At 43.6% G+C, this 20,966-nt stretch overlaps 1 protein-coding gene across 3 annotated transcripts in view; it reads right to left on the bottom strand.

Moving 5' to 3' along the window:
• The window catches only part of PPP3CC (protein phosphatase 3 catalytic subunit gamma), a 53,588-nt gene extending 36,237 nt beyond the window's left edge, over positions 1-17,351 (bottom strand). For all 3 annotated transcript variants that reach the window (XM_073325349.2, XM_073325351.2, XM_073325350.2), the window contains exon 1: positions 17,096-17,351. In XM_073325349.2, the coding sequence (XP_073181450.2) occupies positions 17,096-17,147 (52 nt within the window). In that variant the 5' untranslated portion in view covers positions 17,148-17,351. The remainder of the gene's footprint in view (positions 1-17,095) is intronic.
• Positions 17,352-20,966: the final 3,615 nt, after the last annotated feature.

The following is a 20,966-nucleotide window of genomic DNA, read 5'->3' as shown; positions in this document are numbered from 1 at the left end:
CAGAACAAAGTCAGTCACAAAGCAAAATAAACAAAACACGCAAGTCTAAGCCTAATACATTAAGAAACTGATTACAGGTAATATCTCACCCTCAAAGATGTTCCAATAAGCTTCTTCCACAGACTAGACTCCTTCCTAGTCTGGGCCCAATCCTTTTCCTTGGTACAGTCTGTGTTAGATCCAGCAAACCTCTCAAGTGGTAAGCAGGGGTTGTCTCATGACTGGCAGCCCTTTTTGTCTTGCTCCACCTCCTTTTATAGCTTAGGCACAAGGCCGGAATCTTGTCTGTGCTTGTCCCCACCCCCACCTCATCAGTGGAAAAGTACAAGGATTAAGATGGTTTCCAGTATCATGTGATATGGTCACATCTCACTGTAAAACCCCTAGTCTCCATTCTTCCTAGGTTGGGCCACGAGTACACAGGAAGGCGTGCAGGTAACTAAACCATTTACAACCAACTGTCCTAGTCAATGGGAGCCATCAAGATTCTAAACGACCATTAATGGCCCACACTTTGCATAATTACAATAGGACCTGAGAGTTATATTTCATATTTCTAGCTTCAGATACAAGACTGATACATGCATACGAATAGAAGGAATATATTCAGTAGGTTATAACCTTTTTTATGACAGGTTTCAGAGTAACAGCCGTGTTAGTCTGTATTCGCAAAAAGAAAAGGAGTACTTGTGGCACCTTTGAGACCAACCAACCCATTTGAGCATAAGCCCCCGTGAGCCACAGCTCACTTCACCGGATGCATACTGTCTGCATCCGATGAAGTGAGCTGTGGCTCACGGGGGCTTATGCTCAAATGGGTTGGTTGGTCTCTAAGGTGCCACAAGTACTCCTAACCTAACCTCTTTTATGATACCTTACAAGAGACCTGCTGCATAAAGCATATTCCAGTTGCATCATATTCACACTCATAAGCATATTTCCATAAAGCATATGGAGTGTAACGTCACAACCACGTCATTGCTTTCTCAAGTCTTAAAGATGGCCAGTAACTCTAACATCACCCTAAGCATTTAAAGCACTTAAGAAAAAGTCAGACCACAGAATTTAGGATAGCATGTTTAATGAAAAGGGTATGTGACCACAGAAGAGGCAGTGACCATCCACAATTCAGAAACAATCCAGGAAAAACTTCTGGCAAATTCTGCCTTGCCATTTCCCAGTAGTCTTAATTAGTAGAGTCTTATGTAAGATAAAATGAGGATTATTTGTGCCAATACATTGATGTGAGCAGCCAAGAACTTTTATGTAAGTTTCACCGCTAGCTTTATGTGATTGTTAACTCCCAACGGAATCGGATATACATGATCAACTTATTTTCTGCTCCGCCAATTTGTCCACCACTCTGCAGTGACCCTAGCGGAATGGGTGCTGCATACATACACCAAGGAGGAGAATCTGTGCCAATTATTACTGTTTCTCCTACTGTATATGGGAATATACTCCTCACTTCACTTCCCACAGACCAAGCCAAAAACAGTGTTCTCTGTTCTTTATGCCAGTATTGTCAAAAGGTGCTGGAATAGTAGTTAAGCATGTTGTGATACCTGGAGAGGACCAAATATGCCAGAGTCCACAAGGAGGACAGATGAAAAATCCTCCCAACCAGACAGAGAGGTCAAAATCTGAGGCTCTAACCAAAACAAAACCCAACCAATATTATTAAGCAATGATTATGCCTCCTGCACACAGTAAGTGATAAGGATGAGCACTTAAGTAATTAGTGTTGCCAAAGCAAATAATCCTGTTAGCCAGCATAACTTGAATAAAGGCTTTAATCAACTCACTGCAAGTAATTATTCCATGTACTAATTTTCACCATTATAGATTTTGCCCTCATTTGCACTCAACCCCATTGAAATGGTCGATACTGTAAGAAGGTGCTGTGGAGGAAGTTTCTTTATAGTACTACCTTTAGTTAGCATAGGGTACAGGCTGCACCATCTAGTGGTTAGATCAAGAGACTGGAAGCTGCACAATCCCTGGCTCTGCCATCGTCTCACACCATGGGGCTATACATTTCTCTCTGGACCTCATTCTCCCCCATCTGTAGAAGGTATAAATACTTACCTATCTCACAGGGGGATGAGAAGGATAGTTACAGACTGTCAAAGTAATCTGAAGATGAAGACTACTAAATTGATCTGACACGAGGCTCCCAAGACACTGCCCATAAATACTAAGTTTAAGAAAGTTCAAAGAGGGTGGAAGGTGCACATAACATTGAACTTCTCGTGATCATTCACTAAGATCCTCGTGCCCGCTCCTTTTGTTTACCATCGTGTCCTGTGTCAAATCTAATTTAGACGACAAAATCCTTGTGGCAGGGGCATATGATTTTGCAAAGCACCATATACACCTAGTATAATGAGTAATAGATTAGAATTCCTGGTTAGCAAAACAGCACACATTTTATACCACATGCCATGCAAAGACAAAGGGACACGATGGCACGTGAACTTTGAGGTGTAAACATCCATGATCTAAAATGGATTAAGGGGTCAGTTGTGTTTCAAGAAGTTCAGTAAAAGTAAGAGGATAGCAATATCCTTAGCACACTGCAGTGCAAGAATGGATGTTTGGTGAAATTAACATGCTCTATATTTACAAGTCCAGGTGTACACACCAACTGTAGGTATTCTTAGCCTGCAAACTAAGAGGCTGAATATGGCAAAAGGTTATTTACAGAATGACAACCTGACAAAAAGCCACTTCTCTGAAACACTGCAAAACCAGATATCAGGCAGCTCAAGTGTGGAACCCACTCACCCACAAAACGTCACTCTGCCACTGCCAAATCTTCATGCCCTTTAAGTAGAAGGCCTGCACCTTTTCTACATTACAGCTTAAAATGTTCATAAGATGGTCACAGCTGCACTAATGCTACACATCTATTAAACATGGTAATAGTCTTCTTGAGCATAGACTGGGTTAGGCAATGCAATCCAGAGCATAGTTTTATAACACTGTAGTCAATGTGTTCAGAAAAAAATGCTCATCACCCATCAAAGAAATCATGGTAACAAGCATTAAACAAGATCAGAGTTAAGTAATCCACACCTTTAAAAAGATCAGACCCATGCCATGAAAACGGAAACACAAAAACTCTATTACTACCATTACTCGGACAATTGTACAAAATAACAACCAATACTCATTACTGAAAAAGGAATAAGAAGCATTTGCCTAAAATGATGATTGGTACAGACTAATTTGTTCCCAAGCCCTCCATTAATGGTTCTGATGGACAGAACCAGACAGAGAAGACAGATTTTAAGTTTCAAACCATCCAAGACTTCCAGTCAAAAGCAGCAGCTCAGGATTAAAATGACAGAGTATTGCTCAGTAGTGAACATCAGAGAAATTATGCTGCAAGTCCTGAACCCAATATGGGAGCATACCTGAAAAGTCATTCACTGCAATGGGCTCCTTCTCTTGTCTGCTTCTAGTCAGATGAGTGGAGGAATTACAGCTGGTTAGTTCAACAGATGGCTAAAAGCCTGGGGGGGGGGGGGGGGAGGAAGAAGGCATTTCAAGCATTCTGAAAGAACAGCTAACAGTTCTGACAAGAACCATACCCTTTCAGATAGTCTTTCACCTTGGTACAAGTCACAGTGGATTTTGGCGAGACTGTCATTTCTACACTCATACAAAAGTTAACTTGAAAGAGTCTCCTTTAATAGATTTAGGTAATAGATAGTACGTAAATCTATTTAAAGGAGACTCTAATAGCTTCCAAACATTTCATGCTTTCTACCACTTTGCAACTAGACATCTAAAAAGTTTGACAATCAGCTAACAGTCTGACAATTCATGACAACAGATGTCCACCTGTTACAGCAGAGATAGCTCAGGGGTTTGAGCATTGGCCTACTAACCCCAGGGTTGTGAGTTCAATCCTTGAGGGGGCCATTTAGGGAGTTGGGGTAAAACTTGGGGATGGGTCCTGCTTTGAGCAGGGAGTTGGACTAGATGACCTCTTGAGGTCCCTTGCAGCCCTATGATTCTATGAAATAATTATTGCCAAGATCAAACCCAGATGCTCAAGGTAGGAACATTCACAATAAAAATGCTGTACTGGATTCAGTTCTGTAAAACCTTTTAAAGGGTTACAAGAAACTATCTCCTGTGTTAAATTATGAATAGCATGCATGTCAGGTCTCTGGCATTTTCTATTCCAAAACATTGCAATGCTATATTTCCTGAGATCTTCTCTTTTTGTCCACTTGTAACTTAACATTCTTCTACTCAACAGAGCTGATTGCATATTTTTAGGGTTCAGACTATTACTTCACAGTCAATTGGCTCAATCTGAACAAATCCACCTGGTTCAGTGATGAAAGGTAACCAGTGTGCCATCCTGTGTCCACAGAAGGCTAAAGTTTCAGCAATGCGCAAAGCTGTAACAGTAATTAACAGGGAACAAATACTTGGATGGCAAGCAATGGATGACATCTTTATACAGCCACAGCAATATTCTAGTCAATCTGTGTCACTATTTCTCTTTATTCCATGGCACCATAACAAGTTCCTCCTTCAGCCTGCGTTATGCTGCAAACTTCCGTCACCCCACACATGCAGAATTTACTAATTTACTCTTCTATATCACCCTTCATCCCAAGACCTTAGAGCATTTTAGAAACAGCTCAAACCAAGTACACAACTGAGAGATGGGAAATGAACAGACATAGTGAAGTTAAACTGCAAGGGGAATGGCATGTAATCCCTCCAGATGAAATTTGGGCAGAACTCTTGGGCTGACATCTCGAAGACACATGAAAAGAGTGCTATGGAATTTTTAACAAGCCATCAGTATCTGTTTTATACCCCAGCTAACAGCAGCACCAGCAGTTCCTACGTGCTAGAATACAAATAAATAATAGACTGTCCTCAGCAATATGCTGGGGCATTGGGCCCATACTGACTCAGAAGGAAGAATACCACATATTAAATCTTCAACACACGCTTCCTGCAGCACCTTGGACCAACCCAACCCTGCGTCACCTGCGAGATCTGACAGAAGCACGATGCAAAGGTTAAAGGTGGACATTTGGGGGGAGGGAACAGGAGAGAGAAATCATATTTAAAAGTAGAGGCTGTAAAGTGGAAGAGACCGAGCATGAAATTGCCTTTACAACCAGAGCTGTAAACATTAATGGCAGGCAAAGGCTTCCCAATATTTTTTAAAAAGACCAGGCCTGTCCTATGGATAACTGCTATAGGTGTACAGTCTAAACAGGAAACCAAGTTAGGTTTCTTACCTTTTCCCCAGACTGATTCCTCAAAGGGGTTGAACCCAGGCTGACCCTTAACATTTAAGTAAACTCATCAAATTCAAACCTGCTGTTAGTTCCCCCAATATATTTATAGCTAGAATTAAATTTTCCATTGAATAATCTTTACTTCTTGAAATGATCATCTGCACAAATCTCTGGTAACCCCAGGATCTCTTCATTCCTAGAGCCCCATTTTGAGATCTGTTTCATCCTAACTTTCTGAAGCATGGACCAACCCAGACAAATAATCTTTGCCATTATTCAGTTTAAAGCAACTCTGGCACAAGTAGGGATATTGATGAGCCACAGCAGAATTACCACTTCAGCTAAATAAGCACCATGGAAACTAAATAATCACAACATGAAGCAAACAACAGCTCCTCTAACCTGTTACCCACCGCAGAATATAACTTGCTCCATTAATGTTTGATCCTATTAATCCAAACGCAATTCATGCCTTAGGCAGGCCACTTAATAAAACGAGCATCTACCTCACAGGGATGTCATGATCACTATGTAAATACTTATTATTACACCACTTTATTGCTCTTTGTTCCTCTCTAACCACCTAAACTTTTGCAGATTATCGTATTTCCCTTGTAAATCGTAATTTTCCTTTTCTGATATGAATATGGTGCCTGAATCTCAGAACATCCACAAATCCAGTTGAATTGGACAAGAGCCACAAGTTCTCAGCACCTTGGAAGTCAGGCCAATCGTCATCATGTGGGTATTTACTGTTGCAGACAGCCAAGGTCCCCATGACAGTCCCTGGATTCACTTTCAATGTCCCTATTAACGTAGATATGCTGAATTTCAGACTCTGAATATCTTACCCTCCTTCCCTGTTTTTACAGAATACTTCATTTTTTAATGAATGGTGACTACCTCAAATAGATTAGGAGTGTTTAAGCACCTGATTTCCGAGGGGTGATTTTAGGGCTCACTAAAAATTTTGATCTAATATGAAACCGGTCTAAGACAGCTGTATCTTCTGAATGAAAATTAATCCTTTATATGGAACAGATTCAGAAAGCTTACCCTACCCTTCATACTGAACCAGATCATTTCTTCTGAAATTAGGATAAAAACAGCTGCCTATAAAAAATCCTAAACAATCTACACAATATTTAAAAAAATCATTCATACTAAAGTTGAACAATTTTTTCCATGGGGGAAGAGGGAAACACAGTAAGTTATCACAATACTAGATTCAAGTCACCCTGAGATATACCACTGAATTGAAATGCTCCCTTTAGAAATCAGAACCTAAAGTCTCACCACTACATCGCTTATCAACTGCATTCCAGTAAGGGAGCAATGCTCAACCTTTGAGGCCAAGTTCACCTTTCTGTTCCAACAGCGTAACAGAATTTGGCCCTCTATGTCTATTTATAAGTCACATGCATCTAATTCCAATAATCAAGTTACACTTTAATGTTTCAAAATGCAAACAGACATAATAAAGTATGTGCCAAGAGTGTAATCACTTTTATAAGCTCCTTTTGAAAGTGTACCCCACAGCCCTTCCCACCCTGTGGAGGGACCTACTGGTAAATACAAGGAGGTTAGAAAATAAAAGCCAACTAGATCTGAGTCCACAAGAACAGTTTGGAAGCAACATACAACACAGCCTAACCTTCCAGCTACTGCTCCGAGGCCAGGTCTACAACGAGTAACTTCTGCTGGCACATCATTGTTAGTCAGGGGTGAGATTCTCCCCCGCCCCCAACTATATTTTTATTTTGGCAAATGCCCTCAAGCAGATGCAATTAAGTGCTTTAGCCAAGATAAACTGCATCTTGGTCAGTTTAGATGAGCTATTACCAGCAGGAGAGTGAGTTTGTGTGTGTATGGGGGTGGGGGGGATGTGAGAAAACCTTGATCTATGCAGGAAATAGCCCGACTTGATTATGTAAAGAGTTGTCACTTTGGATGGGCTAGCACCAGCAGGAGAGTGAATTTGTGTGGGGGGGTGGAGGGTGAGAAAACCTGGATTTGTGCTGGAAATGTCCCACCTGTTGATCACTTTAGATAAGCTATTACCAGCAGGACAGTGGGGTGGGAGGAGGTATTGTTTCATGATTTCTGTGTGTATATAAAGTCTGCTGCAGTTTCCACGGTAAACATCTGATGAAGTGAGCTGTAGCTCACGAAAGCTCATGCTCAAATAAATTGGTTAGTCTCTAAGGTGCCACAAGTACTCCTTTTCTTTTTGCATCTACACTGGGAGCATTTGTTGGTATAGTTATGCTGGGAAAACTTTTCCAATGCAGACTAAGTCTAAGACAGTGTAGAACTCTGCCATTTCTCACCTCTCCATTTAATGGAATTCGATATAAGGCTCTCTGCACACACAGGGGGGCATGTTGCTCCCCTTTTCCCCAGCATCTGTAGAGAGAGGACTATGGTTTCACAAGAGTGCCGTGAGATTTGAAATAGGAGTACTATTAAAACAGAGGCAACTTAAGACTGCTGCTATGCATCAGCCACCCAACTCATAGCAAGAAGAGCAGCTACAAAACTTTCATTATGTAAATTAACTCTTCATGCATGGATTCATTTCCTGCCAATGGGATTTCCCTGCAAACCAAGCTCAACATCGAGACCCAAATTCATGACACATGTCTTCTGGGAAGACCAGTAGTGTTAGCCTTCTACCTGCAGAAGCCCTGTTTTACTTCAGTTTTTACAAGACAGTCATGAAAATTTACTCACTGGAACACTAAATCTATTCGCCCACCTTTCCCACTGATGACTAAGACACCAATATTCTACTTGCCTGGGAAAGCTGAATTTAGTTTTAAAGTGTCTGCACTGCTATGCAACAGTTCCAGCTCCTAATGAGCCAAAGCTGAATGACTGATCTGCTGTCTTTGGTTTGTCTTGGATTTTAAGCTTATTGGGGCAGGGACCATGACTTACTCTGTTCTGACTCAGTACTCTGATGGCTCAGTAATATAAGGAACCTGAACTGCAATCTCAAACTGCTAGATGCCGTAGAGAAAGGAGAGCAGTAAGCCCTGAAAAATCTTTGAGACACTGAAGCTCTACAGACTTTTCAGCAGTTAAAAATACACATATTACTATGAAAAATCACTCAACAGTATGCCACCCAACTTCAGATTTGTCATTTTCCTTCCATCAGCTCCATCAGACTGGATAATTTCCTCAGCTGACTTGAGAGGGTCATCATTAAGCTTGGAGGGGGAAAAAAAAAAAGCATGAGGTCCCCAGCAAACAGCTGCAGCTACTTAAAAAAGTGAGCTAACCAAAGGAGACCAGAAGGGATTCCTAGATGTCAGCAGACAGGGAAATTCACCACCTGTTTTCACAAGGTTAGCAAGCTGACAGCTAGTCCACTAATAGATTATTAATACAAAAACAGTAGGGTCTTTGTATCAAAGACAAATTCCCCACCTGCTGGTAAATGTAAATCTGACGCTACCAGCGGCATGGGGGGGGGAGGGGGTAGAGGAGGTTGGCTCTAGTTTTAAACCTACTTTAAGTGAACGTGATTTTGCACATAGTGTACTTTTAAGATCAGACTCAAGCCAGCTCTGTAGGCATAAGCTGACCTGTTCCATATGGGAAACCTAAGCAAAGTAACGTCCACAAACACTTTCATAAGATTCCACTGCTAACTGTGACACAGGCATGCAGAGCCCAGCCAGCAGGCCTTAGACCAAAGTGTTGCATTATACTGAGCAAGAGACAATCACTACCAGTAGCAAAGTTTTCAATTACTTGCATTATCCACTGCAGAAAAGTTACCAAGTCACACGGTATAATCGTGGATGACACAATTTCTCTGCCTTCCAATACTCATCATATGGCTGAATGCTTCAGTGTAAGTGCTGTTTACACTGGGATCAGTTCTGGTTACAAACAGATTCTAAATCACCGGACAATGTCTTTACTCCACTGTTCCCGGTCATCTGCACCCAGACAATGTCTTGCAATCACTGTGATAGTTTGTAGGAAAGATGTTGCAATATATGGTATTATAAAACCTAACCCTCCAGTCCCAAAGAGCCTATATTAGAGCTCAATTGGAGCAGTTCACCTCCAAGCAACTTATAAAGCGAAGCAGGACCAAACCCCCTTTATAAAATCACCTAAATTCAATCACCATTTTAAGAGGAGTTATTCCACCCCATTGTAACATATCAAAAGATTCTTATACAAGTCTGTAAGAAAATCACAGGCTGTGATTTTCTTGTAGAAACAGAAACTTTTAAACACACATCACATCTTCTTGTAGTTCCCACAAATTTGATTAGCACTGCGATCACATGCACCAAGTCGCAATACCACTCACTCAAATTTGGTCTGGCCAGCTCTCCGTCATGCCATCCACTCACGGGGTTTCAGAGCCACTCACTCAGAGTTGGCCCAGCTGCCCCTCTGTCATGACGGGAGGTGGCCAGGCCAACTGAGTGAATGGCACTGCACCTGGCACACTCAAATTTGGCCCTGCACCAAAGCCACAGCTTTAGCAAACCGTGGCAACAACTTTTGAACCAAAAAAATCATGACTTTCTTACAGCCTTACTCATAAATCAGTTATAAAACCTGGTAAGTGCCAAAAAATTAATCCTACAGGTATGAACATGGGTAAAAAGTGAAATCACTTTACAGTAATCATACAAAGAAACCTACAACTATCACCAGAATGAACATTCTTCTTCATATCTTTATTATTGGTTATGCTCTAGGAAATCTTCAGGTTACAAATTTGAGCACTGCAATTTTATAAGATGAATTATCTTGCTACTGGTTTTAAAGCCATTTTATGCCTGATCACCATCCCTCGCCTGCTTACGAAATGGAAAGCCTTTTGCAGCTAGCTATGGGAGCTAATGCTGCATATTCTCTCTCACCTGGTCCTGCTCAGCTTGGGGTGGGGGCAGAGGGGCAAAATTTAAGTCTCAGAAACCATCATCATTGCTCTTGCAGAAGCCAGAAGGTATTTATCATCACCCCCACCCTCAAAAAAATTAACAGTGTAGAGATGGATTTAGATTTCTGGATCCCACATAAATAAAATCTAGGAGTCTCACGTAAGTAACATACCCAGGCTCCCAGCTGGAAGAGGTCATATTACTCAATACAGTCACCTCCACCTCTGCTACTAATGGCAACATAGCAAGAATCTATTATAGCTTCATAGCTGGAGATGCTGCTGCTAGAGAAGCCAGAGAGACTTCCTCTTCGGAGATTGGAGGTTTGAAGTCAGGAGTGCAGTTTAGATAGCACAACACTACCATTCCCTGCAAATTAAGTCTTTTAAAAGAGCTGAACAGGATTTCATTCTCCTATCCTTCCTGGGGTCTGCCACATCAATGTGGACTTTCCTCATGTATCCCATTTCCAACCCCCATCCTCCCAACTGTTTTTCATCCTGTCAGCCCATCAGCCTTTTAGTCAGAGACTGACCTCCCTGTGGAGCCCACCAATACCAATCAAACAGAAATCATTCTGTTCTCCATAAGCTTTCATTGTACTCCTGACCCAGGACTCCAACCCAGCTCAGTATTGCAGGCCAAGAGACCAGTCTTGAAGAAGGGCTTTACAGCTGAGTTTTATATATTAACACTGCTGCTTTCACATAGCCCGCTCCCTTGCTTCAAACTGCTTAACGTCTAAACCCATTAACACACTGTACAGCTAGTAAACATACCCGGCATCGCAAGGCAATCCGTACAGAAGCGTAAGGGACTGAACAGGAGATGCCTGAAAACCAATAAAGAGTCATCAGAGATAAACTCAGTCAATTACTGGTCTACAAGCTAATATCTTGAGATTAACGTGTGGCTCTACCTCCACTGGGACTCCAGGATTTACCTAAATAGCTCTGCTCATCACAAACAGGCCAGCCTTTGTTACTATTTTAAGCCGGCACCCTGCCCTACTTCCTGCAGACTCAATTCCTAAGCAAGCAGCCTTCCTTCATTTTCTAGCCATAAAACCAGTTAAACACTGAAAATGATATTACAGCTAGGAGTGGTAGATTCGAGTCCTGTCTTTTTTGTTTTATTAAATGAAAAATGCTAAGCATTTTAATTTCATCAAGATACCTGGCTGATTTGAACTCATTTGTTCTGACTGCTAGAGAATTGGGCTTCTGAGCAGCAGGTTCAGACCTTAATATGAAGAACAGAGTTTTAACCTTTCACAGAAGAATATCCAGACAGTAGGAATAGAGAAAAATCACATTATATACAGAAGATTCACCCATTAACAGCAACTCTTGCCACTTACACATGGGATTCTCCCCCTCCTTTCCATGTTGTTGCACCATTCCGGCACTTCATATGTGGTTCTCCAAAGGAATACAAACGCACCTCAATATTTTATATTTTCACAAAGCCTCATCAATGATTTCTAATGATTTTATACCTTTGCTACCATATTGTAGGCTTTAGTAGCAGCCTAGACACCTCTGCTAAAATGCAGATAAATCAGAGGATAGCATGACGACGAGAGAGCAGTCATATTTTTAACTACCAAGACCCAGTTTAGAGCACTTGCTCAAGCCAGGTTCATATTATAAAGGTTGATAGACACATGAACTGGTGGTCCCACTTCTAATATGCAGGACTGAGCAGGAGACATTTAATCCCAGATGCACATTATAGTTTAATCTTTCACTCTTCCATAAGGTATTAGAGTGCCACGGTCTGCAATGTATTTGATTTCTGTTGCACTTTTGGATGTATCATCACATGATCTGATAGCGTTAGCATGAGTTTTGCAGCAGACAATTCAAGCCCAGGCTGCAAGCTGTCCCATCTCAAACCACATCAAATTAAGACCACCTGAGCTAAGAAGTGTCTTTGGGGCAGAAAAGATCAGTCATTAATTAAGGAATATTCAGTGAGATCTCCAGATTTCTATAGCCCTTAATGGTATAGCCATATCTATGCTCAAGATCTTGAGCCTTGTCCAGATGAGTACTTGTGCTGTGACACCACCTGGCTTTTAGGGATCCCACTGATGTGTCTTAAGTCAGCTGGTATTGGCACTTTTAGCGTGGTGCTCCAAAGATTTGAGAAAGCTCCCCTCGTCCCCCAAACAAGTTTGCACCCTTTGTCCTTACTTTTAACCACTACCTACAGCAGGCTTTCCCCCAGCCCCCAAGTGTTTCATAAATTCATTCTCATTAGACAAGATAAACCAATTAAGTTGGTTTATCTTGTCTAATCTCACAAAAGAAAACATTAAATATTATGGCAGACCCTCACACATATATTTATGTCTTTTAATAAACATTTCCCTCATATTAAGGTCCATCTCTGTGCCTCCTTATAAGATTCCCATTCCCAGTGTATGCAGTTTTAGGCTAGTATTTGTTTGATATTTTTATCCATGTGGTGTGTTATGAAATAGCTGTACAGCATCTGTGAGTACCTCAGATAGGGGAGAAATATATTCAACTTCAAAATAAGAATACTGTATATTAACAAGGTATATATTTTAAAACCACAACTTTTTACGAAGTGCAAGGCCTCAGAACAGTTTTGACCTAGCATGGTAAAGCAGCGAATTTTCTAGCTCCATCTTGATTCGCTTTGACACAATCTGAAGGAACCCCTTCAAAGCCACAGAAAAGCAGAATATACCAAATTAGAATCAACCCTACAGCTCTCACTCAGTGGTAAAGCTCTCATTGAAATCATTGGGAGTTTTGCCCGAATATGGACTGCATAATCAGACCCCATCTTTCTAAAAATAACAGCTGCCCTATACTAAGAGTTGCCCATGCCACAACTGATATATGGGACATGGCCTGCACAAAAAGAGCAAGATGAACCATCTTTTGTGCATTTATATTCCACTCAAAAACTATGCCTCATCTGAGCTGAACAACCATACTGTTAACACATCACCTTGACCAGCACACAGTGTCTTCCATTCCCATAAATACTGAAATCTCCAAGTTTTGGCTACCTCTTATTAGGAGTCCTTCTTTCCTAGACTTGCTATTTACTCTCTTGGCTAACTCCTCAATGGCATGCTGCCATAGGTCTTGAGATCTAACTCATGTTTGGAAAATCCAAACCAAGAACTAGACTCCTGAAACGAGAAAGGAAACACTTTTATCTTGAGAACTGAACGTTCTTATGATAAATTTGTTGGGTGAATTGTCAGAGCAGCAGCTCAAGCACTAGCAAAGAAAAGCTGAGGGCTTGTAAACTCACCCCCTCTTATGCTGTTCCCTTAATACAAATAAGCTGCGTATGCAGCTATGAGACTGACAAAGTTTGAGTGTTTGTGAGAGAGGAGCACACAGGGAGTTCTGAAAGATGATAAACTCTATCTTAACCCGAAGAAACAATTCTTGTTTGTGGGAGATGTCTATCAATGTGGTCTCGACCAAAGCAGGAACTGCTAAATGCTAATCCCAGCATTAGCTATCATTCACAGCATGGCCTTAAGAAAGTCACTTTATTTCTTAAGGGCTTCAGTTTGCCCAGCTGTAAAACAGTGAATATGCTTCCTTATTTCACAGAAGGGTTGCAAATTAGTGGCTAGCCAGCAGCACTATATAAGTGTTAAGTATTACATTATAAAGCTATTACGCGGATTACTGAGAAACATGAAACGGTGGTTGTAGCCAAAAGAGAAAATACTAGATTTTAGCAATTCAGTTCCTCATAGCGATTAGTCAAGATCCCAACACACTGACATAACTTGGTGACTTTTTTTCAGGAAGAAGTAAAGATGAGGCTCTCGTTTCTTTGCCTTGATCTGGCCAAGTGTTAAAATAACAATATCAGGTTTTTTTAAGAATTCTTCATAAAGACAAATGTAAATATAGCTCAGTAGTCAGGCTGCTCTCTCCAGTCCACTCGAGTCATCAGGACATAACTTTTAGTTAAGATAAAAAAATCAGGATCCCCACTGCAGACAGCTACTCTCACTGTCACCACTACTTTCCAGACTATTTATTTTACACCCAAGGGTGATAGTTTATCCTTCATGTACAATGAAATAGAACCTTTACTGTACAACAGACATGTCTGAAGGCCTATTTTTACAAGTTACTTCTTTGTAGATCAATGCCCTATTTACCCAGAGGAGGAGAGGTGTACAGCATTATTCCCTGACAACATGCTTCACCTCTGTCCTGCATGATCCACCAATAGGCGTGAGAAGGGAGGTCAGCCCCCATGGTCCACCCAATTCTTAACGACAGGTTTCAGAGTAGCAGCCGTGTTAGTCTGTATCAGCAAAAAGAAAAGGAGTACTTGTGGCACCTTAGAGACTAACAAATTTATTTGAGCATAAGCTTTCGTGGGCTATAGCCCACTTCATCAGAGGCATAGAATGGAACATAGAGTAAGAAGATATATATACATACAGAGAACATGAAAAGGTGGAAGTTGGTCTGGCAACTTCATGTTCTCTGTATGTATATATATCTTCTTACTCTATGTTCCATTCTATGCCTCTGATGGAGTGGGCTGCAGACCCACTTCTTTTTACCAATTCTTAACCTCACTGCTGAGACTGCTAATAAGGGGACTGAATAGAAATTTCATTTGCAGTCCCATTTCAGAGGGTTTACATCTAACTAAAGTATCACATTCCACCATTATGAAATGCAACAAAACTTCAGAGGCTTTTGATCTATGCCAGGCCTTTTTAGTAAAAAAAAAAAATATGCAAAACTATACCTATCTTAATAGCTGAGTGATTTTGCTTCAAGTAATGTCTTGACAGCTTCCACTGAGACCTACTTCTGGCCACGTCGAAACTATTAACAATGTTTGACGATTAAGATGTTTGGTTAAAACAGACATCACTTGGTTTTGTGCCGAGCTGCTTAATAGTGATATCTCATGAACCAGAAATACAAGGGGGTCTAACACAGGACTGAAAAACTGAGCTGCTTTAAAATAATAGGTATAAGTAGACAAACTTGAGGAACTACAGTGTTTCCACTTGCTTATGACTGAACATAATTAAGGCTAATGTTTTCACAGTCCTTTGGAAATGTAAGTTCTTAAGACAAACATTATTAAAATCTGTAACAGAACAGGAGAAACTTTTTCAGTGCAGGAATTGAACAAAATTAGCTCTCATTTCTCTTTAGGTTTAAAATGTGAATACATTTTACAACCACTTTTTAATAAGTGCAATGCAACCACCTTTTAATATTTTTTTTTAAAAGATCGATGAAATTCCTCCCGAGGCATCCAAAGCCAGTCCAAATCACAGCACTCTAGCTATAGGGCAGCCTCCTTATGAGACTATCCCCCATGCTTCACTACATACTGTCAGCATGCATTTGTGTAGTGAATGATCATACGGTCTCCCTTTAAGCTCCAGTGAATAACTCACTACATGTGTGTGAGCTCCACCTGGCTGAGGACTAATTATCAAAGGCCATTCCCAAACTCTGGCTTTCTGGATATCGCACTGCTGTCTAGACCCAAAGATACTCTCTCTACTGAATGTATTCAATCTAGTGCATCCACAACGCACACATCGTTGTTAATAGGATTTCCCAGAAATGAGTCCAAAGGCTCAGCTACAATGTAAGCTAACATTGTGTTACTATACAAGAGAGCTGAATTGACATTACCCTCTCATTTCTAGCAGCAATATTAAACTAAAATCACAAAAAAGACCAAATGTTAAACATCTAACCAACTCATAGGAACCTCAGGGTCCTGGCTGTCACCCTGTTTCACTTTGTCTATGTATCAAGCAGCAGCTATTAACATCTGAACAGGTAAAAATTAATTTGGGCCCAGGTTAGAGTAGTAGGTAGAAGTGACAGTGTAAGCAGCTAAATGGTCAGCAGAGGCTCTATACATGTGAAATTTGACATATTTCTGTCCATATCTCAGTCCCTGTCACAGGATGGGTTCAGGGTAGCATGACTGAATATAACAATTTAAGATGCCCAAGTGAGCAGCTGTTGTAACGGTGCAATTGTATAGCAGGGACGGCTGCTGAGCAAAAATTTAAACAAATCAAACATATAAAATAGATGTTCTCCAATACGTGGGTATGAGAGATGGCATTAAATTAATTAGGGCAGCTAAATCTACATTGTACAAGCTTCCAACTAATCCAGGAACTTCTCGATTAACATTTTGCCCTCCTCTCTATTAACCGCTTCCAACATCATCAGCTCTTTTAAAATAGCATCGAGGAGGTGAGGTGCTCAGCCCAGGGCAGCATGCACCAAGCACAGCATGTCAAAGCAGAAGGACTTCAGGAAGACACTCAGCCGCAGGCACAAAACGAGGTGCCTTGCACATCAGGGGCTAGGGAGGGCAAGGGCAAATCTCCACCCTTCTTGGAGCCCAAAGCCCATCAGCACTGGCCAGGGCTCGTCTCCGTGAAGCTGAGTGCCCAGACTGGAAATGGGCAAGTGGGGTCGCCCACGTGCCCACACCGCCCCACCTGCGGGGGGGGAGGGGGGGGCGCAACCCTCAACTCCCTGACCTCGCCCCCCTCCTTTACCTGTGAAGAGCGAGCTCAACAGGAAAGCCAGCTCCCCACCCTGCACCGCTCACCCGCCTGCTCCCTGCAGGCAGGGCCCCCCCCCAGCCCCCGCGCGCGCACACTCGGGCCCCCCCCCCCCGCGCGCAGTAACCGCCCCCCCCCCGCCGCCGCCTCTAACGGTGCCCAGCCCAACCGCCCCAGCCTCCCCCTACGGGCCCAGACCGCGGGAACCCCCAGGCCCCTCCCCTCGGCAGTCACAGCGCGGCAGCCCCGTCGCCACAGAACCGGGGGGGGGGGCAGCCCCGCCCGCCCGCGCCCCGGCCCCGGCCCCTCACCCTTCACGATGCGCTCGGTCGTGGGCAGCTTGTTGTGGCCGCGCCCGGTCATGGTGCCGCCTCCCCGCGTCGGCTCCCGGACCGCCCCTCCCCGCGCGGCCTCCCCCGGGGAGCTGGGACTCCGACGGCGGCTGAGCAGGCCCCGCTGCTGGCGGCGCCGCAGGGATCCGGATCCGCTCGGTGTCCGGGCAGCGGCGGCTCCTCCCGAGCTCTTCTTCTCCCCACCCCGTCCCCGAGCCTACGCCGTTAGCGCGCAGGCGCCGCCCTGCCTCCGCCTCCCGAGCAGAGAGCGCGCAGGCGCCAACCCCCTCATGTCCTCTCGTGCGCAGGCGCCACCTCCCGTCCCTGTGCTCCTCTGCGCGCATGCCCCCCACTGGTGTTCCGCCCCAGTTCCCCACCCCCACCCCGCCCGGCCCGTGCCGTGCCCGGCGCACGCGCACGGCCCCGCCCGCGCTGACGCTCTCCCGCAGGCGCCTTTCGGAACGGCCCGCCTCGGAGGGCACGTGACCAAGCTGCGGGGAACCCTTTCCTCCCCACCCCCCCCCATCTTGCCTGACCAGTGTTGCTAGGTGACGAGGGTCCGGCCCTGCTTGCGGCCTGCGGCGGGATCCAGGCGGCCTGAGCCCAGGGCTAAGGGTCGCCTCCCGGAGCCTGCCTCAGCTCCTGGACCGCAGAGCTCGTGCCCCCTCCGGGAGGAGACCCAGGGTCGCCCTCGCTGCGCCCTTGGGAAGAGGGGGCTGGTGCTGCTCGCTCTGAGGGCAGAGCTGCAGGGGCCCCCTCCACCCAGCATCCTCTTCTCACAGAAGGGACCGCCTGAGGGGAAAGGCCTCCTGCCCAACGGCGGCAGAGGCCCAAAGCGTGGCCCAGACCCCAGGATTCTGCATCCTGCAGGAAAGCATGGCAGGGGCGTGAGAGGACACTCCCTCTCCTCCCCTCCCCAGCTTTGTGCAGTAGTTTTCCTTTGATGACATGTGTAGGGATGGCGATGCACAGAGGACACTGCCTCCACCACTCTGCCCAACTGCCCACCTACATGCTAATGCACATTGCCTCGCCGCCCCCTTGAAATAACAGGCTGCAGGGCACTCAGCCATCAGCCCTAGCCCCAGGGCTCAAGCTAGCCCTTCAAAAGGCAAAAGGAGACATCACGCACTCAGAACACAGGGCTCCATTAACGCACGCTCTTCAAAGGGTATGCATTTAACAAAACAAGAATATTAGGCTCACCTTTAAACAGGAAAAAAGGGAATTGCAAGTACTCCTATACAGGCAGAGTAATTGAATGAGACTGACAAATTTAGAGATTAAGGATAGGCAGCAGTGACTGAAACCAGAAGCGTGAGAATTATTGGTAAACAGGTACCCATCTTTAGAGAAAACAGTTTAAATGAGCCATTTTTAAAATTGGGGAAAAGTCATTTTAAATTAGCAGAGAAGAGGGGTTAACTGTAGCAAAAATTGCAAACGTTTCTGGGATTTCAACTGAGCCAGTAGTCTGAGGTACAGAGTTGCTGACAGAAATAAATAAATAGATAGAGGTACTTGTGTAGCCATGATTTTAAAACAGTCAAGAAGCTCTGATCTATGCCCAACATAGCCAAGTTAATCCTGAAGAAACCTTACTGATCAACGATCTGGATGAGCATGCTTGATTTCTCAACTCAAACACTGCATTAGGAGGACAGCAGTAAGTCACATTTGTCCAAAATTTATTGTTCAGTGTTATGTATTGTAAGCGCAGCCAGGATGGTTCAAGGTTTGTTTGTTTAAACTTGGTGGGAAACTGTTGTTTTTGAAAGCAATAAAAAAAAAATTTATTTAAACAAAAGTGGTTACAACCGGGCTACTGCAGTTTTGGGTTAAGCGTACAAGAGCCTGGAACCTGATATTGAGTCAAAACTGACTATGCTCATTTTAAAAAAATAAATAAAGCAGCCAGAATGACACAGGCACCTCTGGCCCAGACTCGCTTCATGTGAACTAGAGTGAGATCCACAAGGCATCCCCAAGCCCCTCTAGGGGACTCTAAAGTCGTAACAGGCAATTGGCTTGCTGCATGCACAAAGACAGCATTTTGAATGGACATATCGTTTTAAGAAGGTGAACACATACAAAGTCAAAGTGTGAGAAAGGGGCACCACAAACCAAAGTATCCAACCGATCAAATGATGCGTGAGTGGGCATCAATGCCATCTTCTGTTTAAAATGCAGCACTGCACTTAAAGCCAGCATCCGCCCAAGCTGGGTAAATCAGAAGTTATAGATGGAAAAGTCATATTACATCATCCAATGCAGCCCAGCCTTCTAATGTAGGATCGCTCCCTCCAGGCCACCCCTACCTCCCGCGCCCCCCAGTCTAGTTTTAAACATCTGAAGTAATGAAGCTTCAGTCTCTTCCCAAGGGAGACTATTCTGCAACCTGAACAGATCTCACCGCAGGGAAGTTCTTTAATATTCAGGCTATATACTGCCTTTAAATCAGAATTCAATACTGCACAGAGCACACTTGCCATTCTCTTTCATTACAGAATAGATTTTAATTTATGGAATTTTACAAATAAAAACTTTACAGTTCACAAGACATAAGTTATGTTCTTTGTTTCAAGAAGTGTTTCAACAAGTATTTCTTATAACACCTGAGATATTAAAATACTGAGATGGAACTTGAGTTTCTAATCAGATGTGTAAAGGGAAATATAAATAAAAACACTCACAAGCTCAACTTAATGTCAATTTCCTTTCTCAGCCATCCCTCCGGCCCCTCTCACACACACCTTCCCTCCCTCAGGTTTCTACCATCCTGCACAAACAAGAGAGAGGAGCCTCTTCCAGGCACCCCTTTGAAATAACACATTGATTACCTGCCTCCCCCAGCTACACGTGTACTTAGAGAATGTTTCGTAGGTAACTCTCCCCAATTTCCAGCCTGCAAATTTCCTGATGTAGTCAGCTCCCAAGAACACCTTGAAGGGAAACTAGAGAAAAGACTAAGGATTGCTCTGTCACGTTCAAGGGCTCGGAACAGCCCAGAGGAAATTACACATCGGTTCTTATAGTTTCCTACCACCTGGAGCACAGCTTAGTTTCTAGTTGGTTTGTTAGTAAGTACAGTTTGGGGGTGGGGGTGGGGATGTTGTTCCAGGAGATGGGCCGATTTGCCAAATGCTGACAGTGCAGTGCCTCCTCTCCGTGTACCATTGAACCATCCTTGCCAGAGATAGCTCTGGAACTATGAAAAAGCTAAGCCATTTTCTTCTCCCTTTTGGAATGCACTAGATGTCATGTGCTTTCCAAAAAACTTCCTCGAGAGAGAATAGGCAAGCCAGACCTTTCCCCTTAAGACAGGGGTTAAATCTCTCACTCTCAAACATTACGTAACTCAGCTAGAGGGCTGCAGCTCTCCTACCAGTGGAAGTGCATGCTTTTTGACCGCAGGCAGTGTCCCTCTCTAGTACTGTTCCCAGAAGCTTGCCTCCTCACTGTTACAATGAGAACTTCTCCTGGTCAGCTGCTGATGACAGATGCTGGCCTGACCAAAAAATTTCCCGTGTGACTCACACAAAAGAGTGCCATCCTATTCCATTCACCTCTCAACTGGGCAGCAGGAATCCCACAATGATGGTTATCCTGTGGGAAAGGAGATGGGTCTACTGCTTTCCAGAGGCCCCTATTCTAGTTCTTTTATAAACATGTCAAGGAAGGGTTTGGTGAAATGGAGTTGGCAAAGTTGGGCCAACCCGTATCAAGCATTCATTGGTAAAAGATGGTCTCAACTAAGTAGGGTTTAGGCCTGGGCCATAAACAGCAAGAATGGCGTGAAGAAAAGTCTTTCTCCTGGCAATGGAGGAAGACAGTATGCCAGCTACCTAAG

Source organism: Lepidochelys kempii, chromosome 26, assembly GCF_965140285.1.
Source record: "Lepidochelys kempii isolate rLepKem1 chromosome 26, rLepKem1.hap1, whole genome shotgun sequence".
In the NCBI taxonomy this organism is placed as follows: domain Eukaryota; kingdom Metazoa; phylum Chordata; order Testudines; family Cheloniidae; genus Lepidochelys; species Lepidochelys kempii.
The sequence above is the reverse complement of the archived record's forward strand: the minus strand, read 5'-3'. Positions and strand labels throughout refer to the sequence as shown.